This window comes from Erythrolamprus reginae, chromosome 1, assembly GCF_031021105.1.
Source record: "Erythrolamprus reginae isolate rEryReg1 chromosome 1, rEryReg1.hap1, whole genome shotgun sequence".
In the NCBI taxonomy this organism is placed as follows: Eukaryota; Metazoa; Chordata; class Lepidosauria; order Squamata; family Dipsadidae; genus Erythrolamprus; species Erythrolamprus reginae.
In genome coordinates this window covers 129,016,783-129,042,369 of record NC_091950.1, presented here as the reverse complement: position 1 = coordinate 129,042,369, position 25,587 = coordinate 129,016,783, and the positions used below count along the sequence as shown (strand labels likewise).

The 25,587-nt window shown below is 39.0% G+C and overlaps 1 protein-coding gene across 1 annotated transcript in view; it reads left to right on the top strand.

Moving 5' to 3' along the window:
- The first annotated feature begins 3,602 nt into the window (after positions 1-3,602).
- The window catches only part of CD81 (CD81 molecule), a 98,657-nt gene continuing 76,672 nt past the window's right edge, over positions 3,603-25,587 (top strand). Inside the window, exon 1 of the mRNA XM_070764901.1 lies at positions 3,603-4,236. Within this exon, the coding sequence (XP_070621002.1) occupies positions 4,171-4,236 (66 nt within the window). The 5' untranslated portion in view covers positions 3,603-4,170. The remainder of the gene's footprint in view (positions 4,237-25,587) is intronic.

The window sequence follows — 25,587 nt, the reverse complement described above, 5'->3', positions numbered from 1 at the left end:
TATTTAAAAGGGTTTATTCTGTATTTTTCAGCAACTCCTAGCTCAAAATTGCAGCAACAGTCATCTCTAGGCTCACAAACAAAGGACTCAGAACAGGCTGGGTTTATGAGTCCTAGGCTGTTCACTTTTAAAAGATTTCAGAAACAGTTAAGTTTAGGCCAGGACTTCATTTATAAACCACCTTCACTACATAGCCAAGGAATCATAATAGCTCAAGCGCCTGCACAGAAAATGAAGGTTGCTGTTTGCATGCTCAAACTCAACCCAGACAAGACGGAGTGGCTGTGGGTTTTGCCTCCCAAGGACAATTCTATCTGTCCGTCCATTACCCTGGGGGGGGGAATTATTGACCCCCTCAGAGAGGGTCCGCAACTTGGGCGTCCTCCTCGAACCACAGCTCACATTAGAAAAACACCTTTCAGCTGTGGCGAGGGGGGCGTTTGCCCAAGTTCGCCTGGTGCGCCAGTTGCGGCCCTATTTGGACCAGGAGTCATTGCTCACAGTCACTCATGCCCTCATCACCTCGAGGCTTGACTACTGTAACGCTCTCTACATGGGGCTACCTTTGAAAAGTGTTCGGAAACTTCAGATCGTGCAGAATGCAGCTGCGAGAGCAATTATGGGCTTCTCCAAGTATGCCCATATCACTCCAACACTCAGCAGTCTGCATTGGTTGCCGATCAGTTTCCGGTCACAATTCAAAGTGTTGGTTATGACCTATAAAGCCCTTCATGGCACCGGACCAGAATATCTTCGGGACCGCCTCCTGCCGCACGAATCCCAGTGACCGGTTAGGTCCCACAGAGTTGGCCTTCTCCGGGTCCCGTCAACTAAACAATGTCGTCTGGCGGGACCCAGGGGAAGAGCCTTCTCTGTGGGGCCCCCGACCCTCTGGAACCAGCTCCCCCCTGAGATTAGGATTGCCCCCACCCTCCCTGCCTTTCGAAAACTCCTTAAGACCCACCTCTGCCGTCAGGCATGGGGGAACTAAAACACCTCCCCCTTGCCCATGTTGTTTTGTTGATTGATTGACTGTGTGCCTGTTTTTATATATACTGTTTTTATGAGATTACTAATTTTAAATTGTAATTAGATTGGTGGGCATTGGATTTGGTATTATGTACTGTGCTGGGTTTTTTTTAATTATTGTTGTGAGCCGCCCCGAGTTTGCGGAGAGGGGCGGCATATAAATCCAATAAATCTAATCTAATCTAATCATGCTGTAGAAGGAAGTGGGTAGAGTCAAGTCCAGCCCATATCAGCATAAGCCGTCATAGGTCCTATGATTTTTCCACTTACAGGAATTTGAAATTAAGCAATTGTTTGCTCAGATCGCTTCTTTGGAATTAAGAAATCTCAGAAATTCTTGGAAAAGAAATTTGACCATAAGATGCCAAACCCTTGGTCTATCTTTACTCTGTTCAATCATTGTCCAACCGGGGGAGTGGGGTGGGGTTGATTTTATGGCAGACTAATCAATGTAATAATAGCATGCTTTATTTGAGCTCCTTAATTCTCCCCTTTCTTTAGCACACTTGCTATAGGTTGCTGTATATGCCATCCCTTGCACTGCTGGGGAAACGTTCCCAATCTTGCAATGGAGCTTTGCAGAATGGTCTAAGAAGGAAAGGGGAAAAAAAATATCCAGGAAACTACAGACCTATCGGCCTGGCTCCAATACCAGGGAAGAGTCTGGAAAAGATAAACAATGAATCAGCAAACACCTAGAAGCAAACAAAGTAATAACCAAAAGCCAACATGGGTTTGTCAACTACAGATTGTGCCAGACTAATTTTATTGCATTCTTTGACAAAATGACAAAATGAGTGGACCAGAGGAATGCTGTCGATATAATTTACTTGGATTTCAATAAGACATTTGATAAAGTAGACCATAACCTACTACTAGGTAAAGTTAAAAAAATGAGGGTTAGAGAGCAACACCATCAGATGGATTCGAAACTGGCTGAACAACCACACTCAACGTGTAATGCTCAATGGAACTGCATTTACATGGAGGGAAGTATGCAGTGGAGTACCCTAAGACTCTATTTTAGGCCCAGTACTCTTCAACATTTTCATCAATTACTTGGATGAGGGGAAAGATGGGGAACTCATCAAACTTGCAGATGACACCAAACTGGCAGGAATAGCCAACATTCCAGAAGATGGGCTCAAGATAAAGAAGGATCTTGACAGAGTTGAACATTGGGCACTATCTAACAAAATGAAATTCAATGGTGAAAAAAGCAAGGCTCTATATTTAGGCAAGAAAAACAAAATGCACAGCAATAGTATATGTGGTATCTTGCTCAACAGTAGTAACTGTGAGAGGGACCTTGGAGTCCTAGTGGACAACCATTTAAATATGAGCCAGCAGTGTGCAGCAGCTTCCAAATAAACCAACACAGTTCTAGACTGCATTAACAAAAGGATAGAATCAAGATCACATGAAGTGTTTATAACACTTTATAATGACTTGGTAAGGCCACACTTGGAATACTGCATTCAATTTTAGTTGCCATGATGTAAAAAGGATGTTGAGACTCTAGAAAAAGTGCAGAGAAGAGCAACAAAGATGATTAGGGGACTGAAGACTAAAACATATGAAGAACAGTTGCAAGAACTGGGCATGGCTAGTTTAATTAAAAGAAGGACCAGGAAAGACATGATAGCAGTGTTCTAATATCTCATGGGCTGCCACAAAGAAGAGGGAGTCAAGCTATTCTCCAAAGTACCTGAGGGTAGGACAAGAGGCAAGGGGTGGAAACTAATCAAGGAGAGAAGCAACTTAGAACTAAGGAGAAATTTCCTGATAGTTAGAACAATTGATCGGTGGAACAGCTTGCCTCTAGAAGTTGTGAATGTTCCAACACTGGACATTTGTCTGAAGTGTGTAGGGTTTCTTGCCTAAGCAGGGGTTTAGACCAGAAAAATCTCCAAGGTCCTCTTATTCTGTTCTATTCTATTCGTTAAATTTATTCATAGCCGACAAACTATATTCTGTATGTGTCACATGTTTTTGCTGAATTTGAAAATTACGGGAGACTATGATAGATCTATTTCGGCCTTGTTCTGGCCTCATCAGCTAGCCATACCCTCACTGGGTTTTGAGTATATATATATATGTATGTATGTATATGTATATATTTATTTTATTGGATTTATAGGCCGCTCAATTCCTGACACTCTTCCATATGTGTGTGTGTGTGTGTGTGTGTGTATCAGCTATATATATATGGAAATAAAGTGGGGGGGGGGGCAAAACAAGATAGGAAGATAGGCTTTTTGCTCCATAGAAAAGCCCCCCCCCCCTGAAAATATTTGGTGCATTTCTGAACAAACTTGTTGCTTGAATCCTGGAGGGTTCTGCTTTCTGGGATGGAAGAAAATGCTTTCTTGGGTGAAATAACTTGAAGCTGGAAGCAATCCCAGATGATTTATTTATTTTATTTTTTATTTTATTTGTCATAAAATAAACATTGCATCAGCTCTCAACTCTTTCGATTGGTTGCCAACCCTTCAAACCTTTTCGTCATCCATACCTACCATCAGGACGCCGGGCAACAGATCCCTTATTAATGAAAAAATTCTTGAGACGGATTTTTTCTTTTCTTTTTAAGGCTCCGGTCACCAGGTAGCAACTCTGTTTCCCTCCATTTGGAAGAAGGGAAGGCAACTCTTTCCTTGGTTCTTATACACTCGTGGTTCCATTTCAATACAAAAAAAACCCAGCCCCGCGGTTCGATTTCACCGCAAAGCCATCTCACATCTCGGGCTGGTTCCTTTTCTCTATTAACTGAACCGCCCCGCAAGCTTTACTACCACCGCCACCCTCAGTTGAAGACAGCGACGCCTGGAGCCGCGGCCTTTAGGAGGCCGTGTCATTATTATTATTTTCCCCCGCGCTTCGCCTTTCTACAGCCAGTGGGAGGAGCTCCTTGGCTAGGGACCAGAGACAAGGAGGAGGGTGTCTGTAAACCCCAAGCGAAGGGAGGAGGGGAAAATAACGGGGAAAAAAGAGAAGGGGCGGCTGGCTTGCTTGTCTGGGCGTCTGAAGGGAGGGAGGGGAAAAATATCTCTCTCACTCCGACCTCGCAGCGACGAGACGCGCAGCTCCTTTTTTTCCAAAACACAAGAGGCTCCCCTCAAAAAAATCCTCGCCGCAGCGATGGGAGTGGAAGGCTGTACCAAGTGCATCAAATACCTGCTTTTTGTCTTCAATTTTGTCTTCTGGGTGAGTGGCGGTCTTTTCCTGGGCCTTCTTCGCTTTGCTCCGTCCCGGTTTTGGAGGATTATTATTAGTGGTGGTGGTGGTGATGATGGATTTACGTGTCGTGGGAGCTGATTGTTTTTCTCCCGCCTCCCCCCCAAAACAAAAAAGGAGGGGGGGGGGGTTGGAGAGGAGCCCACCCCTGGCATGTCCCGCTGCCCGAGGAAGCCCGGCCTGGGAGAGCCTTTTTAGCCCGGTTCTCTCTCCCCCCGCTACCCCTTTCCAAGAGTTAGAGGGATGGTTGCCTCATCCGGGCGGCCAGGCACGTTTCTCCTGCAAGAAAGCGCTCTGCTGCATCGACCGAAAAGGGACGTGGAGGGAGAGATAAGGCAGAGCTCAGGACTCGGGTTTGCCCGAAATCGATCTTGAATAGTGGGGTGGAAGAGTAGGAAAAACCGAACAGGCACCGATTCGCCAAAACAAAAAAAATAATTTAACCTCCCCCAAAAAACAAAACCAAACCATCACCACCACCAACAACAAACCAACCAACCAAAAAAACAAGCACCAAAAACCTCGAAAAACGGTGTGTGTGTGTGTTTTCTTATCCCTTAACCTGTTTTTTTTAAAAAAAACATACAAAGTAGAGAAGCTTCATTTGGCTTTGTTGCCGTGTGATGTTTTGTGCAACTGTGTACTTATAGCGTCTTGAAACTTTGTCTGTCTATCCATCTACCTACCTATATGTCTGTCTGTCTGTCTGTCTGTCTGTCTGTCTGTCTGTCTATCATCTGTCTGTCTATCTATCCATCCACCTACCTGTCTACCTATATCTATCTCTGTCTATTTACTTACTTACTTCTTACTTACTTACTTACTTACTTACTTACTTACTTACTTACTACTTACTTATTCGATTTCGATGCCGCCCAACTCCTTGGGGACTTAGCCAACTTTCATGTTCTCCCAGCCAACTGAAAGCGGATTTATAACAAGAGATTTTTGGGAGAGCTTTGGTTTCGTGGAGCAGAGATTTTGATCTCCCAAGAGACTTCTTGTCCTTTGGAGTTGGTGCCAATTCCTGCTCTATAAATCTAGTGGAAAGCATGAGTTTCCTTGTTCATTAAACAGCTTTTTATTTTTCTTTAAAGGGAGCCTGTATCCCATAGATTTTCGAAGGGTGGTTTTGGAATGTTAGCTAAGTGGCTAAGTCTAAAGGGGGTTTCATTTACAGTATTTTTCAAAGCAATGTGTCCGAGGGAAGAAAATATCTAGCATTCGCTTTGCTTCTTTCTATTATTTAATGAATTATGGAGATGATTGCAAAGGTAATTGGTCTAATAACTGAAGTGATTGGGAAGAAGAGCGTTGGTGTCTGTAAAAGAAGAAATTGAATATTCATGGGAATGTTGGTTTAAAATGGGTGACTTACAGCATTTTTTAAGACCGCTTTTCATGATCTCATCTTTCCTCCTTGGTTGTTGCACCAACCACACCCTGAATCTCAGAAGGTCTTGGTTTTCTCCAAGTTCCCTTGGTTTCAAGTAGAAAAGAAATCCAGGCCTCCTGCTTAAAATTCATACGGGGATGAAATTAAGTTTTCAGATTTTGAGGCTTGCTCTTGGATAAAAATAAAAATTTGTAGGAGTGTAGTGTGAAAATGTCTATAAATCTAATTGCTTTCAAATGCTAGCAATGTTTAGTACTTGTTGAGTGTGAGGGCTAATATATCTGTAGATGCTAAATGCTCTTCTGAAAGGAACCATTTCAATGAGAAGCTGTACAGAAATGTTTTACATGCCATCATCTCAGATAAGTAAAGGTTTAAAGTAAACAGCATATTTGTCTGTTTCTTATAAACACTGTTGAACCTACTTCTGAGTAAACATATATACAATGCTAAATTGATAGGGATTCTTATACACCTATTTGTAAACACATAACAGTTTTAAATAAAACAAATTTGTGTGTTTTCTTTTATCCCCTTTGTGCTAGAGTTACCCTGTTTCCAAGCTTCATCACTTAGTAATGCTCCTTAAATCTGTGCCTTGTATTCTTCATTAAACTCTGGAAAGAAAAAGGGATTAAAAAGAGGTAGTAGATTACAACTGAGGTCATATACAGTATTGGTACCAGTGTGATTAACACTTTCTCAAACAGTAAACCGTAATTTTATGTGTTGTGGTTTGTTTCATCCTTGTACATCAACCAAAGTCACTGTTGTGAGATATGTATCCTTACTGAATAATTTTGTAGTTTGTAAACCCAACAGTAGATGGTTTCACACACAGCCCTGTTGTCCAAATCAAACAATGTTTTGACTTGGTATAAGATACTGTCTTTCCCTGAAAATAAGACCTGTCTTATACTCTTTTGAACCCCGAAATAAGCGCTTGGCCTTATTTCCATGCACTCAAAAGTCCGATTGGGCTTATTATCAAGGGATGTCTTATTTTAGGGGAAACACGGAATAAACACTTGAACATAGTAAATCAGCTTTCCCCAACCAGTTTTTAGAACTAATAGAATTCAAAGAATTCCCAGGGTTCTGGGAAAAGAGCTGGACAATTTTCAGACATCTGTTTTGAGTCTCTGGGAATTCTTTATAAGCAACTTCTAAACAGGTTCAATCAAGATTCTTTCTCAAGATTGTATCCATTGTGTGTGTGTATAAACATACATATACATGCATGCACATTCACCTACAATGGCAATGGGCACTCCATTGGAAGACCCGAAAGCCCAAGTAGGGACAGCTCACCGTGGAGAATATTTGTGTGGTCCGTAAGAGTCGTCAACAACTTGATGACAGTGTACATATGTATCATACATTTAATATGCTTGAAAAAAATGAAGTAAACTTGAAATCTCATTCTGAAATATAGTTTAATGATTAGTTACATAAAGACTGGCTAGAATACATTCACCTACTCTTGGTATACCATATTTTTTGGAGTAAAGACGCACTGGAGTATAAGACACACATTAGTTTTTGGGGAGAAAAATAGGGAAAAGAATCTGCTTACCAGGTATTCATCTGGCTAGAATCCTTAGTCTGGTCAGTTTCAGCACATTATTTTATCCCCTGGTTAAGGGCTAATTTTTTTTTTTTCTGAGAGAGTAACAATGAAAGAACTTGCAATCCAGTAAGAGCTGGGAACATCATTAGCACCTGGAAAGAAACAGACAGAGCAAGTAGAGCAATGGAAAATACCCTGCAAAGACTTAGGGCTTGGAAAACATTCTTCTTTGCAGAGAGTTAACAATGAAAGAGCTTGCAAGGAAAGAGCTGGGAACATTGTTAGCACCTGGTTAGGGCTGGAAAGAAACTTATTCAGAGCAAGTTAGAGTAATGGAAAAAACCCTACAAAGACTTAGGGCTTGGAAAACATTATTTGCAGAGAGAAACAATGAAAGAGCTTGCAAGGTAAGAGCTGGGAACATTGTTAGCACCTGGTTAGGGCTGGAAAGAAACTTATTCAGAGCAAGTTAGAGTAATGAAAAAAACCCTACAAAGACTTAGGGCTTGGAAAACATTATTTGCAGAGAGAAACAATGAAAGAGCTTGCAAGGTAAGAGCTGGGAACATCGTTAGCACCTGGTTAGGGCTGGAAAGAAACTTATTCAGAGCAAGTTAGAGTAATGAAAAAAACCCTACAAAGACTTAGGGCTTGGAAAACATTATTTGCAGAGAGAAACAATGAAAGAGCCTGCAAGGTAAGAGCTGGGAAGATCGTTAGCAGCTAGTTGGGGGGGGGGGAAGCTACATTCAGAGTAAAAGACGCACCCTAATGATCAGCCTCTTTTAGGGAAGGAAAAGGTGCCTCTCATACACCGAAAAAATATGGTACTTAATCTGTTCCTAGAATCTTAAATTTGAAGACTAGAGAATGAAGAAAGACTCTCAGATTAGTCTTCATGCATGTACCAGCTGCAGTTCATTAATTACCTTTTAGCTTCACTCGTGGAGGCTAATTGTGACAATGTTTTCGAGCTCTGTTTCTGAGACTATCAAAATTCTCAGTTTGAATTTGGGATTCTTGGAATCATGAAGGGTTCCAATTTAAAAAGATTCTGGTCAGGTACCAGAAAAGTGTTACCAGAAAAGGGCAGAAAAAAGGGATAGCTGCAAATGAAATTATTGTTATTACTACAATTGACATTGAACAGATGGAGAGAGAATTATGAATAAATATGCTTGAGAGGTTTGCAGTATTTTTAAAATTAGGGAATGAGTCCCTGAAAGTATTCTAAAGCAAATTGAATAAATTTGCTGTAATCTCAAATCATTCCATACTCCCTCCCAAAACAATGAAGGGGAGAAAAAAATAACATCAGCATCTCTCCACACTTTCATCTAGAACTCTTTCTTATCTTTAGGTAGTGTTTGACAGTATGTTGACATAGCATTTACAGTGGTAAAATCTGAAAAGGCTTAAACTTTAAAACAGAGGTCTTCAAATTTGGCAACTTGTGGCCTTCAATTTCCAGAATTCTCCAGCCAGCTAAGCCCTAAAGTTGCCAAGTTTAGAGACCCCTGCTTTAAAAGAAGACTATGTAAGATTTATTATGCAACTGATCAGTTCTCATTTTTCTGTTACCATGCAGTTTCAACTTCTTATAATGATTTCTTAAACTTTTCTCACTGTTTAGTCCATTCAGTTCCACATTTCCTTGTGGTTGATTGCTTAATAACAAAAATATTTTCTAGAGTATAACTCAGTGGTTCTCAAACTTTCTAATGCCACAACCCCTTAATACAGTTTCTCATGTTGTAGTGATCCCCAACCATAAGTCTAGCACCAATTCTCCCAACAAAGCTTTAAGCTGAGGGACACCACCACATATATGTCTGATTGGTCGAATTGTAAAAATATATTCCAAGGTGCCAGAATAGAAGCTTTAGTTCCTAACACCGTAGGAAATTTGTCTTTTTCCATGGTCTTAGGCGACCCCTGTGAAACAGTGGTTCAACCCCCAAAAGGGTCCCGACCCCCAGGTTGAGAACCACTGGTATAACTACCTTGCTATTATTACCATTTCTCTCGCCCTCCATTAGTCTACTTCCAAACACTTTTAAAAAGATGAATATATGAAGGTTGCACACAGGTGTCAGGAAACATTGCATTCAGAGAAGACCTAATTAAGATATATTTATGGGTACTTTGGCTGCAAAAAGGTATAATGTTTCCCGCATTTAAAAAAATGATTTAATTTCTTCAAATTTAATGATGTCATTAAAAGGCTCCTCAAATTTAGTTTCCCTTCTTCTGGAATGTATTTTTGTCTTCTCAGACAAGAATGGTGTTTGCTGAAGATCCCAACAGCAGAATCGTGTAGAGTCAAATGGAAGGGAATTATTTTTGGTGAAGGTTAGAGCATTTCATGCTAAATGTTTCCCCAGAATAAGAAAAATAAATATCTCCTTCAAGAATAGAATCAAGGACATTGGCCTGATCTGATCATTTCTTGTAGTATTTTTATGAGTTGTTCAAGGTGATTCCATGAGGAACAAAACATACTATAGCCTATCATAAAATAATTGTGAATAGGAAGAAAAAAAATCTGTTCCGAAAAGCAAGAGAGGGGAGAAGATTAAAATTAGCTTGAAATGTAAAGAAGCAGCACATGAAAAAGACAATGCAGTGAGGTTTTTTTGCATTTCCCTAAAGTAGAACAATTATGGAAAATGATCCTATTAATATTAGCACACATGTGTCATTATAGTATTTCCATAAAGTCTGCATAAATAAAGTCCATAAATGCAGAATGTCTGTGTTTGGTATTGGGCACGATGAGTTAGCAAATTCTTATAAACAGCTACTTGCCAAAAAGTACTTACAAATTGAAGAGAAGCAGAAAGAAAGAAATTATATTTCCAGCTGCAAATGGGTTTGCCAATAACATTTCAGTCAAGCCTGTTCCTTGATGCTTTTACATTTGGGATTTACATCTAGATAAACATTTATCTCTATTCTTCCTAAAAAGAACTCTCGTCACAAGCAGCAGTCCCTATGAACTATACTGGGTGTGCAGTTGGAGGAATCACAAAATAAGAATTTTTATCCTTATCAGTAACTGAAAAATGAATACACTGTGGACAAATGTAATATTGAGAGCATAGAGGTTAACCTTTGTTGCAAATAGTGTTAATTATGATTAAGAACTTAATCATGATTCTTGTTTGAATATGTCCCCAGATATCCTATGGCAGGGCTATCAAACTCCATGGGCTGCCAAGGGCCAGATGGGTCACATGCTGCCCACACCCATACCCAGTTTAGTGAGGTGGGGGGGGGAGTTCTGATATGTCACATGATGCCACCCTGACAATACGAGTTTGACACCCCTGCTCTATGGCTTCCAGGCAAAGAAAGTGCAAGGAAGTCAGAAGAGTCCCTTAAAAAATGTCCTCAAACCCAATAATCATAAGGCCAACCTGCTCTCTCATATTGCTTTCTCAGTGTTCATTGACATATCTGTGTAGGGGCACTGAAAGCAACAAGATTTATGAAACTGAACAACAACAAATTGGCTACTTTGTGAGGTGAATGAGAAAACTTGTTTGGAGGCTATAGAAAAAAGAAAAAAACTATGAATGTTGATTGTACAATCATACAAAAAAGTTGTCCTATTTTTCATTTTAATCTTGTACTAAGCTCTGGTATAAATAAACAAAAGAGGAAGCATTGTTTAAATGCATGTGGTTCTTGTAGCTCTAGAAACCAAGAGTTAAAACTTGAACACTTTGGGGGGCAAAGTAAGTCAGTTGTCTCATGGCAGCTCCTGGTGATCTGAGAACAAAGATAAGATGTTACAGAGCTTTACCTACCTATATTCTTGCAACTAATTATTATTTTCAGGTGAGTTGGAACACTTCCCATCAGTAAAGTTGAAATAAACATCAACACCTGAACATGAACTTAAGAGAAACTGCTTTTATTTATTTTGTTTATCCCACTTATCTAGTCACCTATCTCACTCTTTTACTTAGCTTTGGGGAAAAGCACAATTTTTGTTGTTGTCATATAATGCTGCTGCTGCTCTTTTCCTCTATTTCTGGATTGTGTTTACAGTAATTTGCTGTGAAGTCCAAACTGCTTAGAGATAGTCTCAAGACAGTTGGAGAGAGTTGGTAAAAAAAAAGATGGCTTGTAAATCAATTTGTTTAGCACAGTGTTTCTCAACCTTGGCCGTTTGAAGATATGTGGATTTCAACTCCCAGAATTCCCCAGACAGCAACGTTGGGAGTTGAAGTCCGCACATCTTCAATCGGCCAAGGTTGCGAAACACTGGTAGCAGCTTATAGGTTTACATAAGGACTCCTGAATGAAGGAGTCAATTGATGAAGATAAGGGAGAGAAGCATATATATAAGCTCATGATATACGGTACTCCTAATCATGGTTGAAGGAACATTTATACCTTTCTTCTATTCTTTCATTGATATGTTCCATTACTATACCTTCTTTTCTATTATTTCTTAGATATATTTTACTATGAGTATCTCCTCCATAACCTTCATCATGTATTTTACTATGTGTATATAGATTTATACCCACTAAAACCCTCATTGTGTATTGGACAAAATAAATAAAATAAATAAATAAACAAACAAACAAACAAACAAACAAATAAATAAATAATAAAATAAAATAAGTTTCATCTCCTACTGTTATGCCACTCCTACTTTGCTTTTGAGAACTCTGGAAGTGTCTCCTTAAACCTCATGAACATTGGAGGTACTATAAAAGGAAAAGCGTTGGATGTTCCATTGGAGATTTTATCATGTCATTCATAAGGTACTTCATAGTATAGTATTTATGATAATATAAAGAATTAAAGGCAGGCTACATTCTTTTTTAAAAAAAGCTTCTATGCTTCCAACATTGCCTATATTATGTTTGTTTCCATAGCAGTTAATTGATGCAACTGGATTTGTCCTTTGATCTCAAATATTACTGAGGGTTACCTCAGACTTAGGTTCCTAAAGGCCAGTATACTTGTACTTCAGACAGTGTTTGAAGAAATGTAGGCAGAACCCTTCAACTTAAAAAAAAATAACTATGGGTTACATATGACTATCAGGCTACAGGAAACATCCCCCATTATGCAATCCTTTAGTGGTAAACATAAAGTTGCATTTCTAGTGGCGGTCAAAGTATTTATTGAAGAATCAGAGATGTGGCCTTTCTTGATGGTTTGCTCTCAGGATTCAGCTGCTGTTCAGTAAATATTTACTCAGCTGTGGTTTCCTATTTAGTGTAAATCTGTTTCCCGATTAGCATTGTTAACTTGGAGCGAAAACCTAATACTGTTAATAACTTAAAACATTCTGGCCATTTTCCCTCTAGGCCAAGTTGATCTTAATCTTGTTGGATTGCTTTATATTATATTAATCTCCTTTGAATCTTGGAATATTAATTTGGATATTGCTCCTAATATGGTTGCATTGCCTTTCTCTATTTCTTCCTTTCTACTTTAAGGATAAAAATCCTCTAGCAACCAAATATTACCGGTACTTACAATTATCTTGTAAATAATAGTAACAATTATTTATTTATTTATTGGATTTCTATGCCGCCCCTCTCCGAAGACATGAAAAAATGCAACAGGTTGAATTTTAAAAGAACTGTTCAAGGGTTAGTGAGTCAGCAGATTTCTCTTTCATGGAAAGATTTGTTCATGGACATACAAGATTTGTTTGCTAAATTCTTGTTATGTTCTAAGCAGATAATAGAAGAAAGAAGGATAACTGAATTTTTTTTTCCCTTTCCAGTGACAGGAGATTCTTTAAACACTATTAACTCTATACTCAATTATTTGTGAACATCAGGTTGTGCATATTCTAACACCCCAAGATTTTCTACTATTATTCATACTTATTTTGAAATGGTTTCCTTAATAAGCTATGCAAGGAATAGTTTTTAACCAATATATTGAGGAATAGATGATGTACATCTTTAAAAGATGCTGTACATTTTAAAAAAAAAGATGTACAGTATAATTATCTAAGCCCAAGTTTTATAGATATTAAGCAAGAGCTATGAATCTAGAAAAATTTCTAGATTGCATCCCAGTCCTGAATAGGACAAAAAAAAAAGAGAGGGGAAAATCTATGGTCTCTTTGTCCTGTAGAAAGGAGCTTGGCTCTCACTTCTCATCCAGACCTTTACAGCCCTTGGGTGTTGGACAAGATTGCATCATTTGATCTGAGGTCAAGATGTTTAGCTGTTGACATCTGATCCAGCATGTAAATGCTAGACAAAAGAGGCTGGAGTATCAATCTCTGGGGCACCCCACCTCTCTAAATTAGAGCTTCAGGCTCAGTTTCTCCCTCTAATAACATAAACGCAACCTTCTCAGCAGAACTTGCCTAATCAGAGTTCAGTTCAGAAGGAATCCACGCCACCCCGAGTCCTCAGAGGGGGGTGGCATACAAGTCCAATTAATAATGAACTTTATCTGTTAGATAACTAAAATATTCCTCATGCATCTCTGTCTATAATTCCAACTGGGGCAGCTGTCCAGGTCAAGAGCATGCATTTAACCCTGCAAACTGGATTATATAATTACAAGCAGGGGTGGGCTGCTACCCGGATGGGGCGGGACGCAGTGGGGTAGCAAAAATGGAGCTCCACCCCAGAGCACCCAATTTGCACTGAAAGATGTTGAAAGAAAATGCAGGGCATCCTGCATAAGCCACACCCAAAATTTTGGTAGCCCTTCAGTGATTACAAGTACAGTGGTACCTCGACATACGAGTTTAATTCGTGCCAGAGCCGACCTTGTATGTCGATCAATTCGTATCTCGAACGAATGCATTTAGATTTGGCTTTTCGCGCCAAGATAACTGGAAAAAATGGAATTCTTGCACAACCTAGTGGACGCTTGGCTCGTATCCCGAATTTGAGCTCGGGTGTCGAACAGAAATTTTGCTCGCGTCTCAGCTCGTAACTTGGAATACTCGCATGTGGAGCAGCTCGTATCTAGAGGTACTACTGTAGTACCTGTTAGTGCATTTCTGTTGAATCTTCCATTCCTAAACTTCACACACACGTTTCTGTTTCTTGTGGTGGCTGTAAACATGATATAGACCTAAAATAAAGAGATTTGAGGCATGCATTTTGCCATTTTCATTTCATTGAGATTATATACATTCTGATTATCTGTTGGCTGTTTCCTGAGCAAGGGCTGTGATTAGAATCCTCCTTCATGATCTTTGTAGTTGTCAATTTTAAAACAAGATCTATTACTATCTAACAGTGTAGTTAGATGGATTATATGTTACTAAATTTTGCAAGTTCTAATCTACTTTATTTAGCTGACTCCTATGGCTGTGTTTTGCACCCAAGGAATTTGGAAGATTTAGAGGTTATCTTTTCTAGGACAAAAGTCTTGGGTAAAAAGCTGCTCTGGAAGTGAAAACTATTAGTGTGGGATTAAAGTAACATTGGATAGAGACTCAAATGCTATGAGGATGGATTCTTGATCACAGCCTCTTAACTGCAGCTAGCTGTCCCAGAGGAGTGGAAAGAATTAGATCCTTCCAGAAATTTAGTGGGCACTAAGAATTCTAGTACAATAAATAACATTTTGAAAAATATAGTTTATTGATGGTTTTCAACAAAATTAAAAACAGTTCGAAATTTGAATTAAAGAAAAGTATAGTAATAAACTGAAAAAGAAATATAGAAAAAAAAACATGGATTCTGAAGAAGTGGGTTGAGGTCTTCTTGATAGAGGTTATAGATACATTTATATTTTACTCTTTCTCTCGAATTCTAGTGTTTTGATGTTGAGGGAGGGCCCATGAATACTTACCCCTGCCATTGAAAAGCATAGCACTATCTTCATTTAAATATTTAAAGCTACAGAAATAAAAGCACATCAGAGGTGGGCGGACTGGTTCTGTAGAACCAATAGTAACTTGACGACCTTGGCCACTAGAACTGTAAGCGATCCAGGCCTGCCAAACCCCTGAGCTGGTTTTCCAGGAGGCACTGTAGGTACCGCCATCTTTTTTTAGCTTTTGCGCATGCTCAGAAGCTTTTTTAAAGTGCTAGGCCCATGTGCAACATGTGCTCATGTGTCCCTGAGTGAACTGACAGCAAGGAAACTGGAACATGTGCTCATGTGTCCCTGAGTGAACTGACAGCAAGGAAACTGGAACCCACCCCTGAAAAAATTATTTTGATCACAACACAAATTGTACAGTGTTTCCATAGTGCTATCAGAAAGAATGATTTTTTTGTGATAAATATTATGCCTAAATGACACTGGGAAACAGTGTGTAACACAATTTCTGTTGAGTTTGATTTTTGAGGTTTTTTATAGTTAATTAGGCATGCTGGTTTCAAAACTGCAGTTAGTTTTTTTTCCACCACATCAAGTTTTTTTTCTCTACACCATATATATACATATATATATGAGTAATGAGGCAGCAGCCATCTCGATCACCGGAACATAGAAACTTTAATAAAATCACTTAGCTTTCGGTAGCCTGCTGCTAACTTCGTCAGAGTGTTAAAATGCCGTGGGAGACAAATCCATTTATAAAGCATTGCTCAGTCTGCTCATTGCCCGCGTCACAGGGCCACACCCTTCCCTCCCCCTAAGCCCACAATCAGAGTTACCGCAAGGGGGAGGGAAGGGTGTGGCCCTGTGACGCGGGCAATGAGCAGACTGAGCAATGCTTTATAAATGGATTTGTCTCCCACGGCATTTTAACACTCTGACGAAGTTAGCAGCAGGCTAACGAAAGCTAAGTGATTTTATTAAAGTTTCTATGTTCCGGTGATCGAGATGGCTGCTGCCTCATTACTCACGCATATACCTGGAACTCGCATTTTTAGGACTATTCTTGATGATATATATATATACTAGTCTCCCTTAATTTTAAAAATTCCAGCTAAAAAACATTTAACACATTAAAACATATATATATATATATATATATATATATATATATATATATATATATATATATATATATATATATATATATATGATGGTCTTGGTATATTCGGGTTTCTTCCCGTGTAGGATTTGGAAATTTCTGGCGACGTTTCGATGAGGTCCCACTCATCATCTTCAGGCTGGTGTTTCTCTCCTTGATCTCAAGTGAGCACTGCGAGACCTGAGCTGCATTCCTTCTATAAATACTGGTGGCTGGGTGTGGTTTGATGGCTCAGCAATTGCCTGCTGTGTAGAAACTTCCTGGTGAGTCAGAGGGGTAACAATTGGGGTCGTTGATGTAGCTGAGGTATGCTGATTAGTTAATGGTTGTAGATTAGGCGTGATGTCCTGAGTAGTTGGGACTTGCAGGTTACTTGATTGCTTTACAATGTGTGTCCTGAGTCTGGTTTCTGTGGCTGGGATATGTTTGAGGGCTGGTTTCCAAATGTCTGGTAAGCGAGAGGTATCATCTCGCTTGTTCATATTTTGGGGATGTTTTTCTATCTCGATGGCTTCCATGATTATTCTTTTGCTGTAGTGTTCAGAACACTACAGCAAAAGAATAATCATGGAAGCCATCGAGATAGAAAAACATCCCCAAAATATGAACAAGCGAGATGATACCCCTCGCTTACCAGACATTTGGAAACCAGCCCTCAAACATATCCCAGCCACAGAAACCAGACTCAGGACACACATTGTAAAGCAATCAAGTAACCTGCAAGTCCCAACTACTCAGGACATCACGCCTAATCTACAACCATTAACTAATCAGCATACCTCAGCTACATCAACGACCCCAATTGTTACCCCTCTGACTCACCAGGAAGTTTCTACACAGCAGGCAATTGCTGAGCCATCAAACCACACCCAGCCACCAGTATTTATAGAAGGAATGCAGCTCAGGTCTCGCAGTGCTCACTTGAGATCAAGGAGAGAAACACCAGCCTGAAGATGATGAGTGGGACCTCATCGAAACGTCGCCAGAAATTTCCAAATCCTACACGGGAAGAAACCCGAATATACCAAGACCATCATACCTGTACCCGTGAAAATCTACGAAAACAAATATATATATATATATATATATATATATATATATATATATATATATATAAAAAAATATGTTTTTGCTGAATTTTTTTAAAATTAAGGGAGACTAGGATAGCGCTATTTCGGCCTTGTTCTGGCCTCATCAGCTAGCCATACCCTTACTGAGATTTGATCCTGGGGCTTCTGCCTTGTAAGGCAGACAATTAACCTCTGGGCCACCAGATCTGATCCCTTCAGCTTTGTACCAGGGAGGGGCTATATGATTTTTTTTCCCCTGTTGGATTACCCTGGTATATTGAAGGAATATATATATAATATAGTTAATTAGGCAACATGAGCATCAAATTGCATTTTTACATAGCCATCTTGCTAACTTTCTAGAAAATCTTGGTGCAGTCAGTGATGAACAGGGTGAGAGATTCCACCAAGATTTGAAGGTCATGGAGACACGGTATCAAGGTAGATGGGATGTACATATGATGGGTGACTATTGTTGGAGCATCTAGTGAGAATGTCCACTCCAGAAAAAGCTATAAGTGAATATGTATAATTACCATTCGATTAAAAAACAATCATTTGTATGAACACAATTTAACTTGCAGTAACTATTATACTCTTTGTATGAATAAAATTATTCTTTGTAAACAGTATATTTGGTTAGTTTTTACTTTACTTTCCAAAAAGGCATATATACGTGTATGTTTTTTTTCTCCCTCGTTTCTAGAATTACTGGCTTTGTAAATACTACTGCAAATCTATTTTAAAAAACCATCACAGCCAAATACATCTCAAAACTACAGTTTGAAATCTAGTTTGATTATATTTGGTTATGCTGACAGTGTACTGGCACTGCATATTATGACAGTGTTTGAGGGATTCATGTTTGCTAATTTCCAAACATAACATTCTTCTCTGACAATTGTAGGGTTTTTTTCTTTTAAGAATAATACATGGATTTGCTTATCTTAGATACCTTATCCAAGAATAATACAGGTCTTCTCTTCAGACAATTTGAGTTAACACAGCTTGTAACACAGCTTGTTTTCAAGGTTCATTTCAAGTTCAGTTTATAGCAATTCATAACAACCTGAATGTGAGATTATACTCCATAATATACTTTGTCACTGTATATTTTTCCAAATGTAAAATAATGCACTTGGGGAAAAGGAATCCTCAGTCTGAGTATTGTATTGGCAGTTCTGTGTTAGCAAATACTTCAAAAGAAAAGGATTTAGGGGTAATGATTTCTGACAGTCTCAAAATGGGTGAACAGTGCAGTCAGGCGGTAGGGAAAGCAAGTAGGATGCTTGGCTGCATAGCTAGAGGTATAACAAGCAGGAAGAGGGAGATTATGATCCCGCTATATAGAATGCTGGTGAGACCACATTTGGAATACTGTGTTCAGTTCTGGAGACCTCACCTACAAAAAGATATTGACAAAATTGAACGGGTCCAAAGACGGGCTACAAGAATGGTGGAAGGTCTTAAGCATAAAACGTATCAGGAAAGACTTCATGAACTCAATCTGTATAGTCTGGAGGACAGAAGGAAAAGGGGGGACATGATCGAAACATTTAAATATATTAAAGGGTTAAATAAGGTTCAGGAGGGAAGTGTTTTTAATAGGAAAGTGAACACAAGAACAAGGGGACACAATCTGAAGTTAGTTGGGGGAAAGATCAAAAGCAACATGAGAAAATATTATTTTACTGAAAGAGTAGTAGATCCTTGGAACAAACTTCCAGCAGACGTGGTAGATAAATCCACAGTAACTGAATTTAAACATGCCTGGGATAAACATATATCCATCCTAAGATAAAATACAGAAAATAGTATAAGGGCAGACTAGATGGACCATGAGGTCTTTTTCTGCCGTCAGACTTCTATGTTTCTATGTTTCTATTTCATATACGGTTATAAAACAAAAAATTACTTTAGTGACTGTAGCTCAGCAGAGAATCATGTTGACTTGCAGAATATCTCAGAGTCCTCTGTCCAAGACCTTTAAAAAGTTTTGCCTATCAAAGACACAATATAGGGTTAGATGAATAAATTAGCTTGATCTTAAGACCGCTTAATAAAATAAAATATTAATATATTTGCTGACTCAAGTTTGACTCATAGGGACAATGTGGATATGTCTCAGAGTTTTGTGAGAGATGGGCGGCTATATAAATGATGAATAAATAAATGTTTTTTGACAGTAATACAGACATGGTATTTACCAATGTCTACTTCCAGAATACTCTTTCAACTAATTTATAGTCCCGAGATGTATGGTGTCTGTCATCAAAGTGATAGCATGTCTGATCTTGTTAGGTGTGGCCACTTGATGGGATAATATAAGTGTCTTGAAGTTGATCTTGATCCTTGGTGACTTCATAGACAGAAAGCAGTTTTTGCGAAGTAAGACAAAAGTGGTTCGCTGTAGAAACTTCAGTATAAATGTTCTAAAATAGGAATGTGCCAGATTAAGCAGTTGTATTTTCAAATCACCTGGAGTTTGATTACAAATATATAACCATATCATAATTTTAAATGAAACATATTAGTTTAGATTTTATTTACACAAATAATGCCTTAATTAATAAGCAAAAGTAACAACATATCTTTCTGGATTTCTGGTGAATGAATTGCTTTCTTCCAAGGGACAAGCTTGCCTCTGTGTATTTGATACAGTTTTTCCTGTACAATTCTCTCACGGATGTCCAAGGGAAATTTTTGGAAACTGCCAGGTCCATTTGCACGTTTCAATGTGGAAGGTCAACTTATTTCAATGGAATGATTTCCACGTAATGCCTTTTATCAATATTGCTTCTTCTGGTTTGCTTTGCTGCTGTAATGATGGTTTCTGGTTTGCATTAAGGAATTTTTTTTTTTACTCCAAGTCACCCATTTGAAAGGATTAAAATTCACATTCATTTTTGGATCGTATTGCATGCTGTTCTTTGCCAGTATTGGAGGTGGCCAACTGGTCTGTTAGTATATAAATATTCCCTTCTCATCAGAGACCTCAGTTAACGGGAACTGTAACTTCTCTCCTACCCTTTATACCCTTCCTTTAGTCTGTAAATAGCAGTATCCACATATTCATAGTGTACTCAACAGAGTTTCTGACATTCACACTATAACTTATTTCGTTGAAAACTCCCCCATAAGGCTTAATGAGATTTATGTTCATGATGCTACTATTTTCTGTATATTGTTATTATGATCAATCTACAATTAGACTCACAGTCATTGACTAATTGATGAAGATTCCATATATAATAATTCCCCAAAAGAGTTTTATTTAATGAGTCCAGGTCATGGGAGGTAATTACCCTATTGCCTGATCAAGATTTCCATTGGAATACCATGTCCAGTTGTCTATAACAAAATTCAAAAATAAATTGGAATAAGAAAAATACTTGAGTATGTTAACTTATAGAAGAGATGGATGAAGGGTGACATGAAGGTTTGTCATGCAGAAGAAAAAATGGACTTGCTGCCTTAGAGGACTGTACAAAAATCTGTGGGTTGACACTACCAGAAAGAAGTACAGTGGTACCTCTACTTAAGAACTTTTCTAGATAAGAACCGGGTGTTCAAGATTTTTTTGCCTCTACTTAAGAACCATTTTCTATTGAAGAACCCGAGCCAGGAAAGGTTTCCCAGGAAATTTGAGAGCGGCACGAAGGCCCAGCCAGTTTTCTGCCATTCCCCCTTTAATCCTGGCCATCTTGGGCTTTTCTGGGCTGACAGAGGAGCCTTTCATTGGCGCTTAAGGAGACTTTGGCAACCCAGAGCGAATGGAGCGTTTTCCTATTCTCTGGGCGCTGCCTCAGAATCCCTCTTTTTTTTTTTTTAGCATTAAAATTTTAGAATTTTTTTTATTCCCCTCACCTCATCTTCTTCCTTTGGCAGCAACTGTCCTCCTCCTCCTCTTCCTCCTCCTCCCACCCAAATTCCAAGCTTTTATTTCTTTTGTAATGGGTTTGCACGCATTATTTGCTTTTACATTGATTCCTATGGGAAAAATTGCTTCTACTTAAGAACTTTTCTGCTTAAGAACCTGGTCACGGAATCAATTAAGTTCCTAAGTAGAGGTACCACTGTATCCGACTAAATGAACTGCCTTGCTACAGTTCTTCAAACAGCTGAGTTGTCATCTATCAGAAATGCTGTAAGGATCCAAACTGCCCTTCTTGTCTTTCAGTTTCTTCATTGGCTAAGTTGTGACTACCCATATTATCCATGATTGTCTTTTCTTCTCCAATGAATGCTCGTATATTGGAAAACTCTTCCTTTCGCCTCCCCCAAAGTTAGTTAAATAATGAGCTGCAATGTCTTCTCTTGCTAAATTGAAATGTGGAGGAGGAATCTGGAGATACCAAGCAGACCTTCACAATGCTATATTTTTTGTATCACTGATATATTTTCTGGTAGATGAGATCAGCCTCTGCAAGATCCCTATTCTGCATCTAGAATGTGGAGTGAACATGCCCTATTTTGTGTTTGAAAAATCTTTCCCTTATTTGCCTTTCTGAAGGCCAGATTATACTTGTATACTGAAACACTTTCCTGTGGGAAAACCGTTAATTAGAATATGTTAGCATCTTAGTATAGTAGTTATAAACTGCTAAGCTTAACATTTCCTTCGACAACCCAGTGTCCTCCAGAATTGCTGATCTAAAAGATACAGAATTCTCAACCCAGCATGTTGAGGAACATCTGGAGGGCAAATAACATAATTATTATAGATTAGTCAACTTGTGTGATCCAGTATTTACTTTCCAGTAGAAAATATAAAGCATTGGATATAATATCTTACATTCTAGTAACAAGAATATAGTAATACTGTATTTATATTATTTGTAATTATAATTATAATTTAATTTTAGTTATTGGATTTGTAGGCTATTATTATCATGTCCAAAGCCAGTCCAGTGTAGATTGAAATTATAGATGTGACATACATCCAGGTGCAACAGTGGCCAGATTTTGCTTGTTATTGCAATAACTAATATTTTTGTGTTATTGTTAGGAAAGCTTTTGTTTTTGTTTTATTGCTGTGGTACCAGAGGCCTTGTGCTGTAGAATCCTTCTACATATATACATTGTTCAAATCTTTCTGAAAAGTCATGTGGCTATGGTGCTGCTTAGAAAAATCACAGAGTATTTATTTTAGGTTAGGTCTTAGATTTTAAATCTTGTTCCATCTGTGCTGTTTAGATCAATTTTTCAAAAAGTTGCTGAAAAACAAGATAGCTATTAGCATAATTTTAAAAAAACACCTTCATGTGATAAATATATAGAGGTCTGCCTGATGAGTCCCCTGCATCATCAGGCAGACATAGTTAAGATCTGTGGTAAGGTACCCTACTCTAGATCCAGATCAATCTGTTGAGCCTTTTAAAATCAATGACAAAAAATCCATTAATTATTTTTTCTACTCTGGACTTTTCTTTTAATTTTTGGTGCCTTCCAATCAGTACGCTATTGCAGTTTTCTTGTAAAGATTTTGGAAGTGGTTTACCACTGCCTCCTTCCTAGAGCTGAAAAACAATGCTGTAGTGTCTGCTAGGTTTGTGGCTCAAGATGGAACTGTAATTCAGAGTCTCTTGTTTTTTAGCCTGGTGCCTTAATCCAGTGTTTCCCAACCTTGGCAACTTGAAGATATTTGGACTTCAACTCCCAGAATTCCCCAGCCAGCGAATGCTGGCTGGAGAATTCTGGGAGTTGAAGTCCAGATATCTTCAAGTTGCCAAGGTTGGGAAACACTGCCTTAATCACTATACCAAACTGGCTCTACTTTAATTAATCTTCCAACATATTTAGTTATGGCTTGCTCATATTCCAAACTAGATTTCTCTAGTAAACCATTAATTTAAAAAAAACCTTAGTTTAACAGACATTAGATTTAAGAAACAAAACTTGCTGATTCTGAATTTTATCCAAAATTGAGGAACTGTATGACTTTGGTCTGAATGGTTTATGCTGCTTCGGTACAGCGTACATCAGCAAAGTAGACTTTATCTTGTATGAATGATTTTGGGTTCACACACACACACACACACACACACACACACACCACACACACCTTGCTTTTTAATGATTTTTTTTTAAAAAAAATAAGAAACAGGTAAATCTTGACTGCTGAGGGGTGTTTTTTGGAGGGGGGGATATTTTTTCAAAATTGTTTCAACTGTTCTATCATTTTCAAATTAAAAGCCACCCATATTAACTTGGCCGAGATGAGTTACGATAAAAATTGAATTAAAAAATAAGTAAACGAGAACAGTGTTCCCTCTAATTTTTTTGGGGGGTGGGCAGAAAAGTATAGTGTCTGAGCAGCAGTCCCTTCGGGACTGGGCGGCACAGAAATATTAAATAAATAAATACATACATACATACATAAATACATAAATACATAAATAAATACATAAATAAATACATAAACAAACAAACAAACAAACAAATAAAAAACCCACCCTGTTTTGCCTCAGAGAATTTCAAAATAAAATACTGTACTGTGTGTCTATAACAGTGAGCTCATAATAGGGCAACTCTATCAATATCAAAATGCCACTTAAATAGTTGAACTAGTTTCAAACTAGATTTTGATTTTCTTTCTCTCTTCCTTACACCCATTCTTTTTCTTTCTCTTTTCCTTCCTCTCTCTTTTTCTATCTGTTTCTCTCTCTTCCTCTCTCTCTCCTTCCCTCTCACTTTCCCTCTCGGCTTCTGGGCAGGTTTGGAAAACTCTGAGTTGATGATTATTTTTAAGTGAGCGATTGCTCACTGCTCAGCTTAGAGGGAACTATGAACGAGAACTGTTTAATTCAAATACGAGGCCATCACTTTCTCAGCCACCTTCTCTCCTCTTCAAAGAAAAATAGAGCAAAAGCCATTTAAAATTGTTGGGTCCAGGCAGGCAGGGGCTGAAATGCTCCCTGTTCAGACCGGTTTGGGCATACTGGTAGTGACGGCTTCTAGTGGTTCGCCATACTGGCAGCAGTGGCTGGCTGGCCTGCCCCCAAACCGGTCCTGCAAATAGATATCCCAGGACTGCACATGCGGTAGGACGTGAGTCTGCGCTGGAAGAGATGCGGTGCACATGTGCAATAGCCTCAGGACACCCGTTTGCTGTTTCCCGCCTTTTGGGCCTGGCTGACTGCTGCTGCTCTCACACTCGGCCCCATAGCAGCAGCAAAAGGTAAGGCTGATGGGGAGGGGACAAGGCGGAGGAGGACCTGCTGCAGCTCAGGTCCTGAGGGACAGGGTGCTCCACTGCTGATAATAATAATAATAATAATAATAATAATAATAATAATAATTATTATTATTATTATTATTATTTATTAGATTTGTATGCTGCCCCCCTCTGGGGATTCGAAGCAGCTCACAACAAGCAATACATAGTATGCAAATCCAATATTAAAAACTATTTTAAAAACCCTTATAAAAAACAATCATACTGCTCAAACAAACCATACATAAACCAAAACAGCTAAGGGTATATCAATTTCCCCATGCCTGGCGACAAAGGTGGGTTTTCAGGAGTTTAAGGAAGGCAAGGAGGGTGGGGGCAGTCCTAATCTCCCGGGGGGAGTTGATTCCAGAGGGCTGGGGCCACCCCAGAGAAGGCTCTTTCCCTGGGTCCTGCCAGATGACATTGTTTTGTCGACGGGACCCGGAGAAGGCCGTCTCTGTGGGACCTAATTGGTCACTGGGATTTGTGTGGCAGAAGGTGGTCCGCCATCCCAGAACTGCACTGCACCAGGGAATTTTCCTGCGCGGCTGCAGTGGGGGCAGAGCTTTTGTTTGAACAATGGTGGATGTTGGGTGTGGACCTTCAAGGCTGGGAAAGACTCAGAGCGGCAAGAGGGCAAGAAAGGTCACCACGACTTTCTCTTCCTCTTTTTTGCGGGATTCATTGAGTTTGTTTTGCAAGTCTTCTGAAGTTTGCATGACCTTTGGGGCTTTTGTGCAGCAAGCCCCCTCCCTTCTTCCTGAAGAAATTGCCCCTTTGTCAAGGGTACATTAATCCAGAACCAACCATATATTCTTTCTGCCCTGCATTGGTCAATTAGGATGGAGATGGATCCAAAATTTAAAGCATCTTATTTATTTCTTCAAGACTAAAAGGATTAAAGTCAGTGCCGATAATTGATTTAGGATTAAAAGGTGCTGGTTATTATAATAAAACACTATATGGCATAGGGTCACGGCTTTACTCTCATTGTTTCTATCCATCCCATTAGGTCATGCAGGACCAGCATGCTCTAGGATTCATCTGTTTGGAGTGTTAGCTAGTGGGAAGCAGGAAGCATGTCTTTTATTGTATTTGTTTTCTAAAATTACACATGTATTTTTGTGTGTA